Raw genomic sequence first — 14,628 nt, 5'->3', positions numbered from 1 at the left:
CTTTCATCTTTTGGTACAACTTGTGCTGACAGGCCAAGATAACTAGCAGCTGTTCTCTTGGTGCTATGACGGTCACAAAGACCCCGACCACCGCCCCTAAACTGAACACTCATGTCAAAAGTGTTGACTTAATGCTTAATCTGTGTGAATCCCTGTGAACATCCTGACTGACCAACAGGAAACCAGAGGCCTGTGTCTCGCAGGTATGCATTGAGAGTCTTTCGAGTCACACCAGGCTCCACCGTCACATCAAAGTCCTCTGGGTGGAGATCCAGAACCTGTTCCATGTTCCTTAAGCTGAAGCACACTCCCCCCTGAAGGATGATGACACAAACAAACACAGGAAATAAGACTTATGACAGTTATCACCAAGATGACATCCTGCTGGTTATTATTGTTACTAAAGATGTTAACTGTTCTAAGTGGGAGAAAGTATGACCACACAAATATCTCACCTTCATAGCTCCAACCCCTCCCTCCAAGCCAGTCCCAGTGCCAAAAGGGATGATGGGAAGGCGGTGCTTGTGGCAGACCTTTGCCAAGGCACTGACCTCCTCCACACAACGTGGAAACACCACCACATCTGGAGGACGGCATCTGCACAAAAATAATGCAATGCTGTCACATTCTGTTTTTTCTACTTCTCCAAAGAACCACACCCATTCTTCCCACTGCTCCCAGCAGCTGAGCCAGAAACCACAGCTCACCACACACGTTTTTGCCTCAGGTTGTGTCTCCCTGTAAGAGTGTGTTAGATGTTCAGGCTAACGCATCAGGTGTTTCGTTGTTGTTCTCCAATAAAGGTGTATGAATCTACATGTTCTCGTGCTATAATCAGTACAGTACAGATCAGCTCACTCCTCGCACCTTTGCAAATGTGCTGAGGCAGCATTTAGCTGCAGAGGTCGCTTTGCTCACCGCCATGCTGTCATCACACAGATGCAGCCATTTATACCTGCCACTAAGGCGCTGCAGTATTCTACCAAACCAAAGGGGTCGCTACTCAGACAATATTGTGGCATGTGTGCTGATAAGGAGGGGAAAGAGACAAAACAAGAAGCCAGGACTTTGTCAAGGTTTTTGCAAAGTTCTTTCCACAAGCTCAAGTTTTTAAACAGTTGCAAAAGTTGCATGACCAACTGACACGCCACAAAGATTGCGTCGCGTGACACAGGATGTGCGGTCAAAACCGTCATCAGACACAACCGACATGTTGGCCTTAGCTCAGAGAGAGGGGCCTCGACAACTTAGCCTCTCCAGATTATTGGGTACTACATGCTTTATATAATATAACACAAAGCAGGAGAAAAACTAGAGTTGCATTGGCCGGGAATCGAACCCGGGCCTCCCGCGTGGCAGGCGAGAATTCTACCACTGAACCACCAATGCTTGCTGCAGCAACTTTTGCACGGAAGACAGTGGGTGAGCCGGCTGACACACGTGTATTTCACATTGTTCAAGCATTCTCTGTATTTCAGGATTATGAGACTAAGTGTGACTATGACTGTGAAACTAAAACTGGGGAACAGCTGACATTTTAGTGATGTTAGAGGCTAGACAAAGACCTGCTCAGATAACCCTTAAAAGGACTGCTGAGACCCAGTGATCCTGGTCTGTTATACCCCATGGTTACAATAAAGCCATGTTTGCCATCGTACATGGAAAAACTTCCACATCAAGTATATTTGTTCTATCGCTCACCGTTATTTGCTTACTGTAGGAACTTCTGCAGGGAAAATAGACAGTGGCCCCTCTGGCCAGTTGCACATGCAAGTATATAGATTAAGGTCTTCTTTCTTGAAACACTTCATTTTAACACTAGGGACACAACATCTGTCAATGTTTGTTTTTTGGCTAACAGAGAAGCAGTTTTAGAGTGGTGCATTCTATAACAGATTTACACATATATAGCGGAAAAATAAGAACTGCATTGGCCGGGAATCGAACCCGGGCCTCCCGCGTGGCAGGCGAGAATTCTACCACTGAACCACCAATGCTTGCTGCTGTAACTTTTGCACAGGAAATGGAGGGCTTTCTGGGCCAGTCGGCATGTACGAAGCAAACTTCCAGTGCATTTAACACCATCAGGCTAATCCTACTGGGTGATAAGCTGATTTTTGCATAGAAAACAGGAGACGGCCCCACCGGCCAGTAGCACATTTAGCATTGTTGTCAGCCCTGTGTCTACTACACAAAATCAATTAACTAAACAGATTCAGTGTTTGTCGTCACAATACAATTTCCAAGTTACTGAATATCACACACAGCTTGGGCTCTAGAACTAATTTCGTGGAGAGTAGCTGGACTTTATTTCTCTCCAGAGTTACCCTAGGTAAGAGACGACAGGCAGCGGTGTGTATAATTGTTTCCACCTGGTTCACTGACTGTACATTAGGGTTTTCCCAATGGGTCATATTATTTGTGCGACAAACCACAGCTCAGTGTAGCCAGCCTACTTGGAGTTTCTCGATGTAAGTTAAAACCAACGATTACTTGGATCCTACTTCAATGGGGAATAGTTGCAGGAACTTTTGCACAGAAGACAGACAGTGGTCCCTCTGGCCAGTTATTCACATAAGAATATAGTGTTATGGCCCTTGCAGGGGCTCCTGTCCAACTGACCTTGTGTGGGTGTGTCTTTCTTTCTTTCTTACAGTTATATTGGCGGTTGGCAAACAAGTGAAAGGTGCATTACCGCCACCAACTGGTATGGAGTATGGTCTGGAACGACGTGTAGGTGTGTCCTGCCATCTCTCCTGCCTTAGGTGCTACCTAAGCTGACTCTAATTAGCAATTAAGTGTACTTAAGGCGAGCTCTAGTGCCACATTAAGTGGCTTTATTGTCATTTTAACTATGAGCAGTCGTGCAGTACACAGTGAAATGCGACATCGGTCCTCCAAGACTATGGTGCTACATATAACAGGCTATCAACAAAGGACTACATAAAGTGTAAGTGTGCAAAAAACGAAACAGCACAACACCAGACAGAACAGAATAACGCCGACACTAGACAGTGCAATAGAAAAGTGCAACAACAACAGTGGGTTGTGATAAAAGTGACTTGACGTGTGTGTGTGTGTGTCAGTCCAGTCACTGATCTGTTTAGGAGTCTGACGGCTTGGGGGAAGAAACCGTTTTGCTGTCTGGCAGTGAGGGCCCTACTGCTCCGGTACCTCTTGCCAGAAGGTTGAAGATTGTATGTTAGGGGTGTGTGGGGTCCTCCACAATGCTGGTGGTTTTGCATATGCAGCGGGTGCCAGAGAGCCTCGTTGGTTTTTGTAGCTAGTGAGCTGTGCGTATGGTGACTGGTTTCCCCTGCTCTGTGGAGAGGACTGTTTTGGTGACTAACCCTTTTTTTTTTTTTTTTTTTCTTTGACTCACTGTTCAGTTTATTGACCAACATCTGGGTTTTGTTGTTTTCCTTCTCTAAAAGGTGATAGCGGCTTGCCTCTTTTTCAGTTTAATTTAACCATTTGCCTCCCTGTCTCCTTTTTTTCAATTTGGACACCTTTTGTTACTTCCCCGTCATCCCCTGGACCTTTTAGGGTAATGTTACAATAGGTTTACACTTCATTTTAACCCCTAGGTAGCACAACATCTGTCAATGTTTGATTTCTGACTAAGAGAGAAGCAGTTTTAAAGGTGTGCATTTTATAGATTCAGATTTAAAAATATATAGATGGAGGAAAGAAAAGTAAGCCCTGCATTGGCCGGGAATCGAACCCGGGCCTCCCGCGTGGCAGGCGAGAATTCTACCACTGAACCACCAATGCTTGCTGCAGCAACTTTTGCACAGAAAACAGAGGACGGCCCACAGTCCAGTAGAACGTTGTTTAGGGTTTTCTCTAAGTGTTGGGAACTGTATGTGAAGAGCAAGGGTGGATCTGAATGTGAAACTGAAATTGGCTAACAACACAGTCAGTCACAAGACAATGAACACCTTTCAAAAAGTGCTCACTACTGTACCAATGCCTGATGAATCTTAAATGGCAAACGTCATATACTACATTTCTTCCTTGGATCCTACTTCAGTTGGGTACAGAACAAAACTGAGGTGTCCCTAGGATTTATACTGGTATCCTCAACTACTCAGAGAATCTGGAAGCTCTAAGCTTTTGAAAGTGTTCATTAACGGAGGTAAATGATTAGCTGACTGGACAGTGAACCGAAAAACTGAAGAGAAGCTAGAGAGAAAGTACAATAACCAAAAGTCTACTAAATAAAACAAATTAACTAAACAGATCTAACGTTTGTCGTCACAATAGAATTTCCAAGTTACTGAATGTCACATCCCTCATGGTAAAGTTTGGTAAACTTGACTGACTGAATATGGTTATAAGATAAAACATTTTGTTAGAGTATTATCTTTACAGCACTGCAATTATCTTTTACAACATGACATTTAACACGTTTAGTCTTTTGTATTTTGGACTGTCAGTGAGAGAGAACAATGAATTTGTAGACGTTGCTTTAGTCTGCGCTTTTTAATTCACACGAAATGTACTTTGATATGGGCTGTATCAATAAGGACATGAAAGGATTTCTCAGAAAGATAAATATAAAAAGTGAATCTTTTGAAAAGAATCAGGAAACTGTTATGATGCACGACCATTAAGATGAGTCCTAGCGTATTAGGAGTTACTGGGTTGAAGTTAAAGTATTGCTTGCTTATTGAGCGCTAGGAACTTTTGCAGTGGCTGGGAATAAAACCCGCGTGGGAGCTTGGGATTGTTTAGCTCAACAGGCCTAAGCAGTTTCCTTTTCATTCTCTATGGTAGTGCTAAACTTCAGGTGTCATATTTTTAACCATCGTGATCCTTCTTGTGCTGTTGTGAGTTTGAGATGCGGCACTTTTTAAAAATTTCCCACTTTTAAATTTCAGGAAACAAGACAACTTATGTACCACCTGAAACAGATCTCAGCGATCCTTGTTCATTCATCAAAAGTAAGAAACGTTGTTTGTAATGAGAGTAAACCAACAGATTAACTTTTCAGGTGTATTTTAAAGGTAACAGAAGTGTCCACTGTGATTTCATTTACTTGATTTGTTTAAGGAAGCTTCTATTGCTTGGGTAAAGGCGGTTAGATTTAATCAGCTGTGGTAAAATGGCATGATGAAAATGACGAATGAACCTGTCTTGATGCATGCTCAATCAGGCCTGAGTCAAATCCCGGTCTCTCTCCATTTTCATTTATGGTTGATGTTCACTTAAACATCTGCTTAATGCATAGATCATTAATTATTCAAAATCATTTTTACATTTTCTCATCTTTTCATCTCTCTCAGAATTTGCACAAATTAATTACAGAGAGACTGCATTCATTTTTTTTCAGGACCCAGTACAGATGCTGCTTGCACATCTTCACTGCTGTTTTCAAAAGTGGGCACTTTGTGGACAGAAGGTGAGCGTGTACAGCACGTGAAAAGTTCCTAGATTTTTAGCACTAGTGATGCTGCTGTAACGCTGATTTTTAAAAATTTTATATTTTTTTTAATGTATTCTAAGAGAAACAATGTAAGAGTAACACTGCTTTTCAAATATTTATGTTTAAATTTTAGCTCCTTCAGTTCAGCCAGCTATGGCTGGTTATAAGCATGACCTCAGCAGCTGGACTTTCTCTTCACACCAGAAGCTGTGGATGAAGACTGAGCTTCAGGATCTTGGACTGTGGCCTGGGTCTCAACCAGTGCGTAACTCCAAGGGAACGCCACTTCACTCCGGCGTCTCCCTCCACAACCTGAGTGGCTGACCTGCCATCTCCAAATTTCTTCCAGCTCCACCCCTTCTTTATATGGAAACCAGAGTGTGTTATCATTGTCAGGTTAAGAAACAAATACATCTTGCCATGACTCCATGGTTGCTTTCGTCTACAAGTGGTCTCTGCTGGTGTGGGCAGGCCAATTGTTGGCACCACTGGTCAGTATTACATCCTATCCTCATGACTGACAAGAACTGGTGTGCTGACAATCCACGATGGCTGGAGAAACTGTCCAAAAGGTTTACCGAACTTTTCTGACATCCAAAAAGGCCATCTGCAAGTCTTTACGGATGAGCTGAGGTGGACTGACAAATCTCCAGCAAACATGGCAAACCAAATCGACGAACTCATGCACCACGAGTATGAGCTCACCTGGCATACCTCCATGCCACAGACTGTGTCTGGGACTCTGAGTCATGAAGCACAAGGACAGGGGAACATTGGGCAGTTACAGAGGAAGGGAAATTGACCCATATCGATCATGGTATGACAGTGTGAACGGCACAAATCCGATCTGGGTCACTTTCATATGTGGTACTGAATCCGATACATATCCGATGTTTCAGAAAGCGACTGCTGTTTGAACGGTCATGTCGCATTAAATCCGTCTTTTACGTCACTGACACAAGACAGATGCCAATTATCAGCTCCGGAGAAGCGCCCGATAAGACATTGCGAACGCTTCCTGGCCATCCAGTGTAGATGTCAGTGAAACTGTTGGGAAGACAACGTTGGAGAAACGTGAACATTTTACTTGTTCTGTATAATCTGCAGATTCTGACAGAAATCTGCAACTATCCTTTGAAGCGCCGCTCCTCTAAAACAGCAATAAGGATAATTATTAGGTTATTTACATTATTATGTAAATAACAAAATAACTTAAAGCAAAAATTGGGAAACATAAAGTCCAAAGTCTTTATATTAAGGCCATCAGTCAAACAATATTGTTTGGTCTGGGTCTAAACGGAGCGCGTTGTGTGTGACAGCCAAAGTGTCTGGACCATCTCCAGCTGTTCGCTGCATGTATTAAAGATAACTTCAGACATTGTCCTGAATTGATTCTTCTGTCTGATGGACATGTCTGACATAGGCTGTACAGTCACACAGGTAAAAGACAAGCAGTCGTGTTTCTAATAATATAAATCAAACAGAAGGCTATGAAGATAAAAGCTGTGAGACCCCTCTAGAGAAAGTGTGATTGTTATCATCACATGACGTGACTTAGAAATAATGTACAAGATTTAAGGGCAGCACTAACAATTTATTTTATTTTATTTTATTTTTTTTTAAAACAGATTACCTGATGGTAAGCATACAGTTATATAAACATGTAGGTGAACTCTAACAGGTTATAAAGAAGAGTGATACTTTTGCAGAAAACAATTTACTTTTTTACATTTACAATGTTATTTATATAAACAAAAGAAATGTAACTAGAGAAAAAAAACTCTTAGGTACAGTGTCAGCTGTTTCTTCCTCATTTCTTTTCCTTTTTTTTTTTCTTTCTTTTTTTCTTCCATCTAAGTCTCTCTGCCTCATAGAAAGCAGACTCCTGAAACTCCTTCCAGGTCATTTCCTTGTCCACGCCTTTGTCTCTGTATAGAGTACACTTTCAAAGGGCAGCAAATATAGTTTTCCTGCCACTCCAGCGAAGCCCGTATGAATGTGTGGACTATTTGGTCCCTGTTTCAGGTCCCTGTGGCTGAATCTGCTTTTCCTCCATCCTTCTCTTCTCCCTCTTCTTGGTAGCATCCGGTTCCCTCTGGAAAAATTCTGTCTGAGCAAATTCTTCAAAGGGCATTTTAGGGTTACCGATTCCCTCAGCAGCATAACTTTGATGCACCTTGTTGGAACAATAGGAATAGCGCACAGGCCCTCTCTGGTAAAAAATAATGGACGGTGGATCCATCTGTCTCATATTGAGACTTGGGCTGTCCACAGGCAAGACAAGTCTTTGTCTGCCTTTTTCCCCTCAGGCTGCTGCTGCCTTTCCAAGATGCCCTCCACAATCTTCTCTATTGAGACTTGTGTCAGTGGTGTAGACAGGGCAGGAGGAGGCGGGTTAAAGACGGCAGGCTTTATGGTGACTACAGGGATACTAGTTGTTTCACTGCCTTCAGTTAAAGAGTGCCCCAGCTGCTGAGTCTCCAGAAGTTTTTCTGGGCTTATGTTCAAAAATGAATTGGTGTTGAGAAGTTTAGCCAAGTGCTTCACATACCGGGATACGTGCACCTTGGATGTGGGATGCAGCAAGCTGTTGGGATCTGTAGCAGAGCGATGGACCATGTCTGCATAATCTTGATCCACAAGCTTCACGCAGCAAATATAGTTTTCCTGCCACTTCAGGGAAGCCCGTATGAATGTGTGGACTATTTGGTCCCTGTGGCTGAATCTGCAGAGGTAGCGTCCGGTTCCCTCTGGAAAAATTCAGTCTGAACAAATTCTTCAAAGGGCATTTTAGGGTTACTGATTCCCTCAGCAGCATAACTTTGATGTATCTTCTTTGAACAATAGAAATACAGCACAGGCCCTCGCTGGTACAAAATAGTGGATGGAAGATCCATCTGTCTCATACTGGGACTTGGGCTGTCCACAGGCAAGACAAATCTTTCTGCCTTCCTTCCTCAGGTTGCTCCTGCTGTTGATTCTATAAGATGCGTTCCACAATCTTCTCTATTGAGTCTTGTGTCAGAGGTGTAGACAGGGCAGGAGGAGGTGGGTTTAAGTAAGCTGGCTCCATGGTGACCACAGGAACACTGGTTGTCTCACTCCCTTCTGTTAAAGAGTGCCACAGTTGCTGAGTCTGCAGAAGTTTTTCTGGGCTTGTGTTCAAAGAAGTGTTTAGAAGCTTAGCCAAGTGTTTCACATAACGGGATATGTGTAGCTTACATGTGCGGTGCAGCAAGCCGTTGGGATCTGTAGCAGAACAATGGACCTTGTTTGCATAATCTTGATCCACAAGGTTTTTCTTCCCGTGGTGCTTTTGCAGAAAGTCATCTATTGTCTCTTTCATGGGTCGTGTCTAGCGTGTGTGGTCCAGCACAAAAATCCGTCCACCTGTCTTTATGGGTCCAGTGCGAGCACTCGATGACGAGGACTACATCGACAAAAGTAGAGCTTTCTGGGAAACAATAGTAATAGTTCAGTGGTTGCTCATATCATGTAATAATAATAATAATGCCAAATTGTTTGACAATACTAATATGTTAACTTTCACATGACTGTAGGTTGCTGGATGTCTTCTGATGGTATCTCCTGCTTTAAAAGCACACTAGCAGAAAATGGTTGGGTCACAGGTGGTGCTGATGCATGTAATGCCACGGCTAGCTGGAGAAGGGTCCCAATGCTGGAACCTGAAGTTGGGCAGAGACAGGTTTTTGTACAGAAGATGGGGCCTGAAGGGCACCCAGTTCACCTTCTGGGTTTTGTGTTTGTCCCAGTTTAAAGGGACTGGACGGCAGCCTGGCTCTCTGTATTCAAGCCCAAATCGCTCTCCAGTGTCTGACAGAGAGGTGACCGTGGCTCAGGGGGTTGGGAATTGCATCTGTAACTGGAAGGTCGCCGGTTCGATCCCTGGGCTCTCTGTCCTGGTCGTTGTGTCCCTGGGCAAGACACTTTACCCTACTTGCCTACTGGTGTTGGCCAGAGGGGCCGATGGCGCGATATGGCAGCCTCGCTTCTGTCAGTCTGCCCCAGGGCAGCTGTGGCTACAACTGTAGCTTGCCTCCACCAGTGTATGATTGTGAGAGTGAATGAATAGTGGTATTGTAAAGCGCTTTGGGTTCCTTGAAAAGCGCTATATAAATCCAATCTATTATTATTATTATTATTATTATTATTATTATTACTTCTCCTGACCGGTCACTCTCCTGGAGGCTGCATTCAACTCCACCACTAGAGCTGGATCAAAAACAGAAGGGAGAATGACAGCCGGCTGCTTACGGTCCACCAGTCTTTGGTAGTTCCATCGTGCCACCCCTGTCATGCCCTGGGCCTGGAATAATTCAGTGGATACATGAGTGCCGGTGATCCACTGGGCCTGGTGAAAATGGTAACCCTCCAGCTGTGAAGTGCATCGGAAGGGAATCCAGATGGGGTCCTTAGCGCCTTCGCCAGGAACATAGTTTAGCTAAAGAGTCCCACCATACCAAAACATTACACCCTCGGAAAGTTCAGGGTCACTCAGCTAACCACAAGGAATATGCACTCTCTCTATGCGCCACACCTTCAGCATGGATGGCTTGAAAAGTGGGACGTTGTTGGGGCCTGTGGCAAGGTAAAAATGGTTTAGGACTCTTTTCCACTCTGTTCAGCAGCTCTGTGGGTTGTGATATTTTGCTCCCGCAGTGCTCTCGTATGTGTTGCTTAGTGCGATTAGCAGAATGTATACAACAGAACTTATAAGCATGGAGCCTCTTCAGGGTCGGCCTGATCAACCACTGAGAAGGCAGCAGAGAAGCTGGCAGAAAGTGCTGATCAATGGATGATGCTCAGAGGTGAACTCCCACAAATCGCCTCAGGCAGTGCAACAGGTCAAGTTTCACAATAATGCTGCTATTTTAGTGGGTTTAAGGCCCTAGCAACAATAGCAGGAGACGTTTTCCAGGCATCCCACGATAGATTTTCACCAAGGATACAGTCTGGGATCCTAAATGGAGCACAGCAAAAAGTTCACCTACATGTTCATATTACACTGTATGCTTACCATCAGGTAAGCATACAGTGTTTTGAAAAAGTTGATTTAAGCAAGTTGTGAGTGCTGGCTTTAAATCTTATATATTATTTCAACCATGTTTTCTCTAGAGGGGTCTCACAGTTTGTATCTTTATAGCCTTTGTTTTATTTATATTAAAAGTCAAGCAGTCATGTTTCTGTCTGTTTCATAGGGGTGGGTTTAAATAATTGATTTTCTGATTTTAAATCTCTTAATTTGAATAAAGCGATATTGATTCATTAAATCCTGGATCGATTTTTACATGCGTGTTTTGCCAAAAATGCCAAATCTCTGGTTAAAGCTCACAAAACTATTTCAACAACCACTAAACAGGTAAAACGGCAAACGAGAGCAGGTAAATGGATTCCACACAAAGACGTAAAAGGAGAGTGCGCACCCGATGCATCAGAATCTATAAGATGTTTGCGTTCTCACCCGACGGCACGTACGCAGACACACTGGAGGCTGAAAGCTGACATCTCACAGATTCTGAGCTGCAGGTTTTTATCTCTCTCCAACCAAAATTCACTGAACCAGCAGCAAAAGATCCAAACTAAGCTTCACATTTGATAAATATCATCATTAATTCACTCTTACTTTTGCCGTTTTGCTTCCACCACGATAAAATCGCACTTCGTGCACATCTCTTTCTCTCTCTGTGTACTTCAAGAACAGAAAGAAATCACCTCCGACAAGAGATCCTAATTTCTGCTGTTCAATGCCGAAGAAATGTAAACTTTTTATGCCAATATCATGGTCCTGGGTGTGACCCAGTGTTTTGTGTTTAATTTATATTTCTTGGGTATTGTTATTAATGGTTTTAGTTCTTTTGAAACTAGAAGCTAGAACAACAATGTGCCTTCCCTGTGTCCGTATTATGTCTACTCCACTTATTTTTCCTGTCCCACAGTTCATGCCTCTGTCTCAGGGTCCACATCTGTGTTGTTGTTGTGTGTTGTGTTTTTGTTTGTTTGTTTTTCCCCCCCGTCCCCAAGTACTCACTGTTATCTTTGTTCCTAGTCTGTCGTTTCCAGTTTTGTAGCTTCCCAGTGTTTAGTTTTAGTTTCCAGTTTTCACGTTAGTTTGTTGCAAGTTTATTTTATGGCGTTTTCTGCTACAGCGCAATAAAGCTGCCTCTTTTAGTTCACCCTAGTGTCTCAGAGTTCTGCATTTGGTTCCTTCATCCTGCCTCCCATACAGCAAACCATGATAAAAGAATTTCTGTTTCTAATAAAAACTCTACTTCAGCAGCATCAGGTAAAGTTAAAGCAGAGCATGTTGATTCATGGTTTTCTTGTGTTTTTGATCGACTGCTGAATATTTTTAAGAGTCTGAATCTAAGAGTACATTGTTCACCATCTTACAATGCTGTGACTGGAGCCATTGTTCAACTCTTGGTGAGTAGTACTCATGGCCATTGATCAATGATCATGATAATTTCAGATCACTTTCCGGTTTTGTTTAATACTGTAGCGAGCGATGTGGATTTGAACAGTGATGGCCCTGTGCGGCAATCGCGCACGATTAACTCCCAGTCAATCGCCCACTTCATTGATGCTTTCCTTGACTCTCCCCTCTCTGATGCTAACTGTAATGGGGTTTTATCAGCGGATGAGCTTGCTAACCTCTTTTATACTACATGCGCTGACATCCTTAATTCTGTGGCACCTCTGAGAATTAAACGTGCCAAATCCTCACAACCCTGGCTAAATGATACTACTCGCGCCCTTAGGCGTGAATGTCGTCGTGCTGAAAGAAAATGGAGGAAAGACAAACTCCACGTCTCTCTGGACATCCTCCATAATTGTCTATCTAAGTATCAAAAGTCTGTTAAAGCTGCCAAATCTGCCTTTTTGTCTAGCATTATTATGACTAATAGCCACAACCCCCGAGCACTTTTTAATACTTTTAATTCTGTGATAAACCCTCGCACTACCACTTATAGGGATGCCTCCCCTGCTCTTTGTGATAAATTCTTAAAGTATTTCTCTGATTAAAATCTCAGCTCTAAGGGCTTCTCATCCATCTCACCCATCATCAGTTTTAGACCCAGTTCCAGCTTCTGAATGCTTGACTGTCTTTCAACAGTTTGAGCCAGTGTCTTATTCTGCTTTAAAAGATATAATTGATCATCTCAAAATCTCTGGTTCCCCGCATGATATTCTTCCTTCTTGTTTCTTTAAGGAAGCTTTACATGTTATTGGTCCTTGTATCTTATCTCTGCTGAATGCATCATTGTCATCAGGTTGTGTACCGTCTGTCTTTAAGCATGCTGTTGTGCAACCTATTATGAAAAAGAAAAATCTTGACCCTAATGCTCTCACTAACTTCAGGCCGATCTCTAAACTCCCTTTTATTTCCAAAATATTGGAAAAGGTAGTTCTAAAACAACTTCAGGCCTTTTTAGATGCAAATGGTATTAATGAAAAGTTTCAGTCTGGTTTTAAACCTCGCCACAGCACAGAGACAGCCTTACTTAGAGTTTTTAATGATCTTCTTTTAACTGTAGATTCTGGATATTCTGTGGTCTTAGTTTTACTTGACTTGTCTGCTGCTTTTGACACGGTTAATCACAACACTCTTCTATCAAGATTGGAACATGTTGTTGGTCTCAAAGGTACGGTTTTATCTTGGTTTAAATCCTATCTCTCAGAGAGGTCGTTCTCTGTTGCTATGGGGCAACACTCCTCGGCTTCTGCCCCTATTTATTGTGGTGTGCCTCAAGGGTCCGTGCTCGGTCCTGCTCTTTTCTCTTTGTACATGTTGCCGTTGGGATTAATTTTTAGAAAACATAACATCTCCTTTCACTGTTATGCCGATGATATCCAGATTTATTTACCTTTGAAATCCGATGTGACTGCTTCTTTGCAACCTCTGTTCAACTGTTTGCATGAAGTTAAAATTTGGTTATCACATAATTTTCTTACATTGAACGAGAATAAGACCGAAATCATAGTCTATGGTAGTCACACTCCGCTAGACCAGTTAGCTGATGCCCTAGGCCCTCTCGCTAGCCATCTTTCGTCCACTGTAAGAAACCTCGGAGTGTTCCTGGATGGCTCTTTTAAACTCGAGAAACAGGTGTCCACTGTGGTAAAAAACAGCTTTTACCAGTTGCGTCAGATTTCCAAAGCAAAGCCATTCCTTCCTTTAAAAGATCTTGAAAAGCTTATCCACGCATTTATTACATCCAGATTGGACTACTGTAACTCCCTCTACTCGGGCCTCCAACACTCCTCTCTTTGCCGGCTCCAGTTAATTCAAAATGCAGCGGCGCGTCTTTTAACAGGTACGAGAATTCATGAACACATAACTCCAATTTTAGCCAAATTACATTGGCTCCCTGTTAAATATCGTATAGATTTTAAAATTCTTTTGTTCACTTTTAATATTTAGAATAATTTAGCGCCCAGTTATCTTTCTGATTTACTCCATTCATACAATCATCCAACCATAGGCTCCTAGCACAACCTAGGACTCGAATGAAGTCGAGAGGCGACCGGGCCTTTGCATCCGTGGCACCCAGACTCTGGAATAACCTCCCCGTTCATATTCGCACTGCCGAGTCTATCCAGTCTTTTAAATTACGTCTTAAAACTTATTTTTTTACTTTGGCTTTTGATTCTGTCTAGTTGGCTGTTTTAGCTTGTTGCGTTGTTACCTATTGTTTGTTGTCCTCTTCTATTGTTTGTTTTAACTGTCTCATGTTTTTATTGACTGTGAAGCACTATGGTCAACACTGTTGTTTTTAATATGTGCTATATAAATAAATTTTGATTTGATAATTTGCATATTAATGATTATGACACAGACCTGAAGGCCCATTGTTGGTCAATGGTGCTAGCGTCGGCCATCCACTAAAAACACAGGTGTTTTATACTGGTGTAAACACTCTTGCACTGGCTGGGAATCAAAACCAGGGGCCCGTTCTTCGTACCTCGCTAAGTAGGTTAGCCGGATTAGATTGTTGACGATTTCGCGTGATCCTGGATCAGTCGGTTCCCCGAAGCTCATCCGGGACTTGCTGTCATAGCAACAGAGCCGTAAGCGTAAACCTGCTCGGGAGCAGGTTTACTTTATGTAAACAGGATTAGATCGCGGCCACGCAGGTATGTCCGCTTCATTTATACGAAAGCAACAGCGATATTTTTCC

General features: G+C 42.8%; 1 protein-coding gene across 2 annotated transcripts in view; it reads right to left on the bottom strand.

Annotated features, from left to right (window-relative positions):
- Nucleotides 1-14,628, bottom strand: part of ldhd (lactate dehydrogenase D) — a 54,507-nt gene that overhangs the window by 7,107 nt on the left and 32,772 nt on the right. For both annotated transcript variants that reach the window (XM_082541945.1, XM_082541946.1), the window contains 2 exons: nt 456-597; nt 173-314 (listed from right to left, as the gene is read on the bottom strand). In XM_082541945.1, coding sequence (XP_082398071.1) covers nt 173-314; nt 456-597 — 284 coding nt within the window. The remainder of the gene's footprint in view (nt 1-172; nt 315-455; nt 598-14,628) is intronic.

Source organism: Aulonocara stuartgranti (genome assembly GCF_965226115.1).
Source record: "Aulonocara stuartgranti genome assembly, chromosome: 7".
In the NCBI taxonomy this organism is placed as follows: domain Eukaryota; kingdom Metazoa; phylum Chordata; class Actinopteri; order Cichliformes; family Cichlidae; genus Aulonocara; species Aulonocara stuartgranti.
This window is presented reverse-complemented; position numbering and strand designations above follow the sequence as displayed.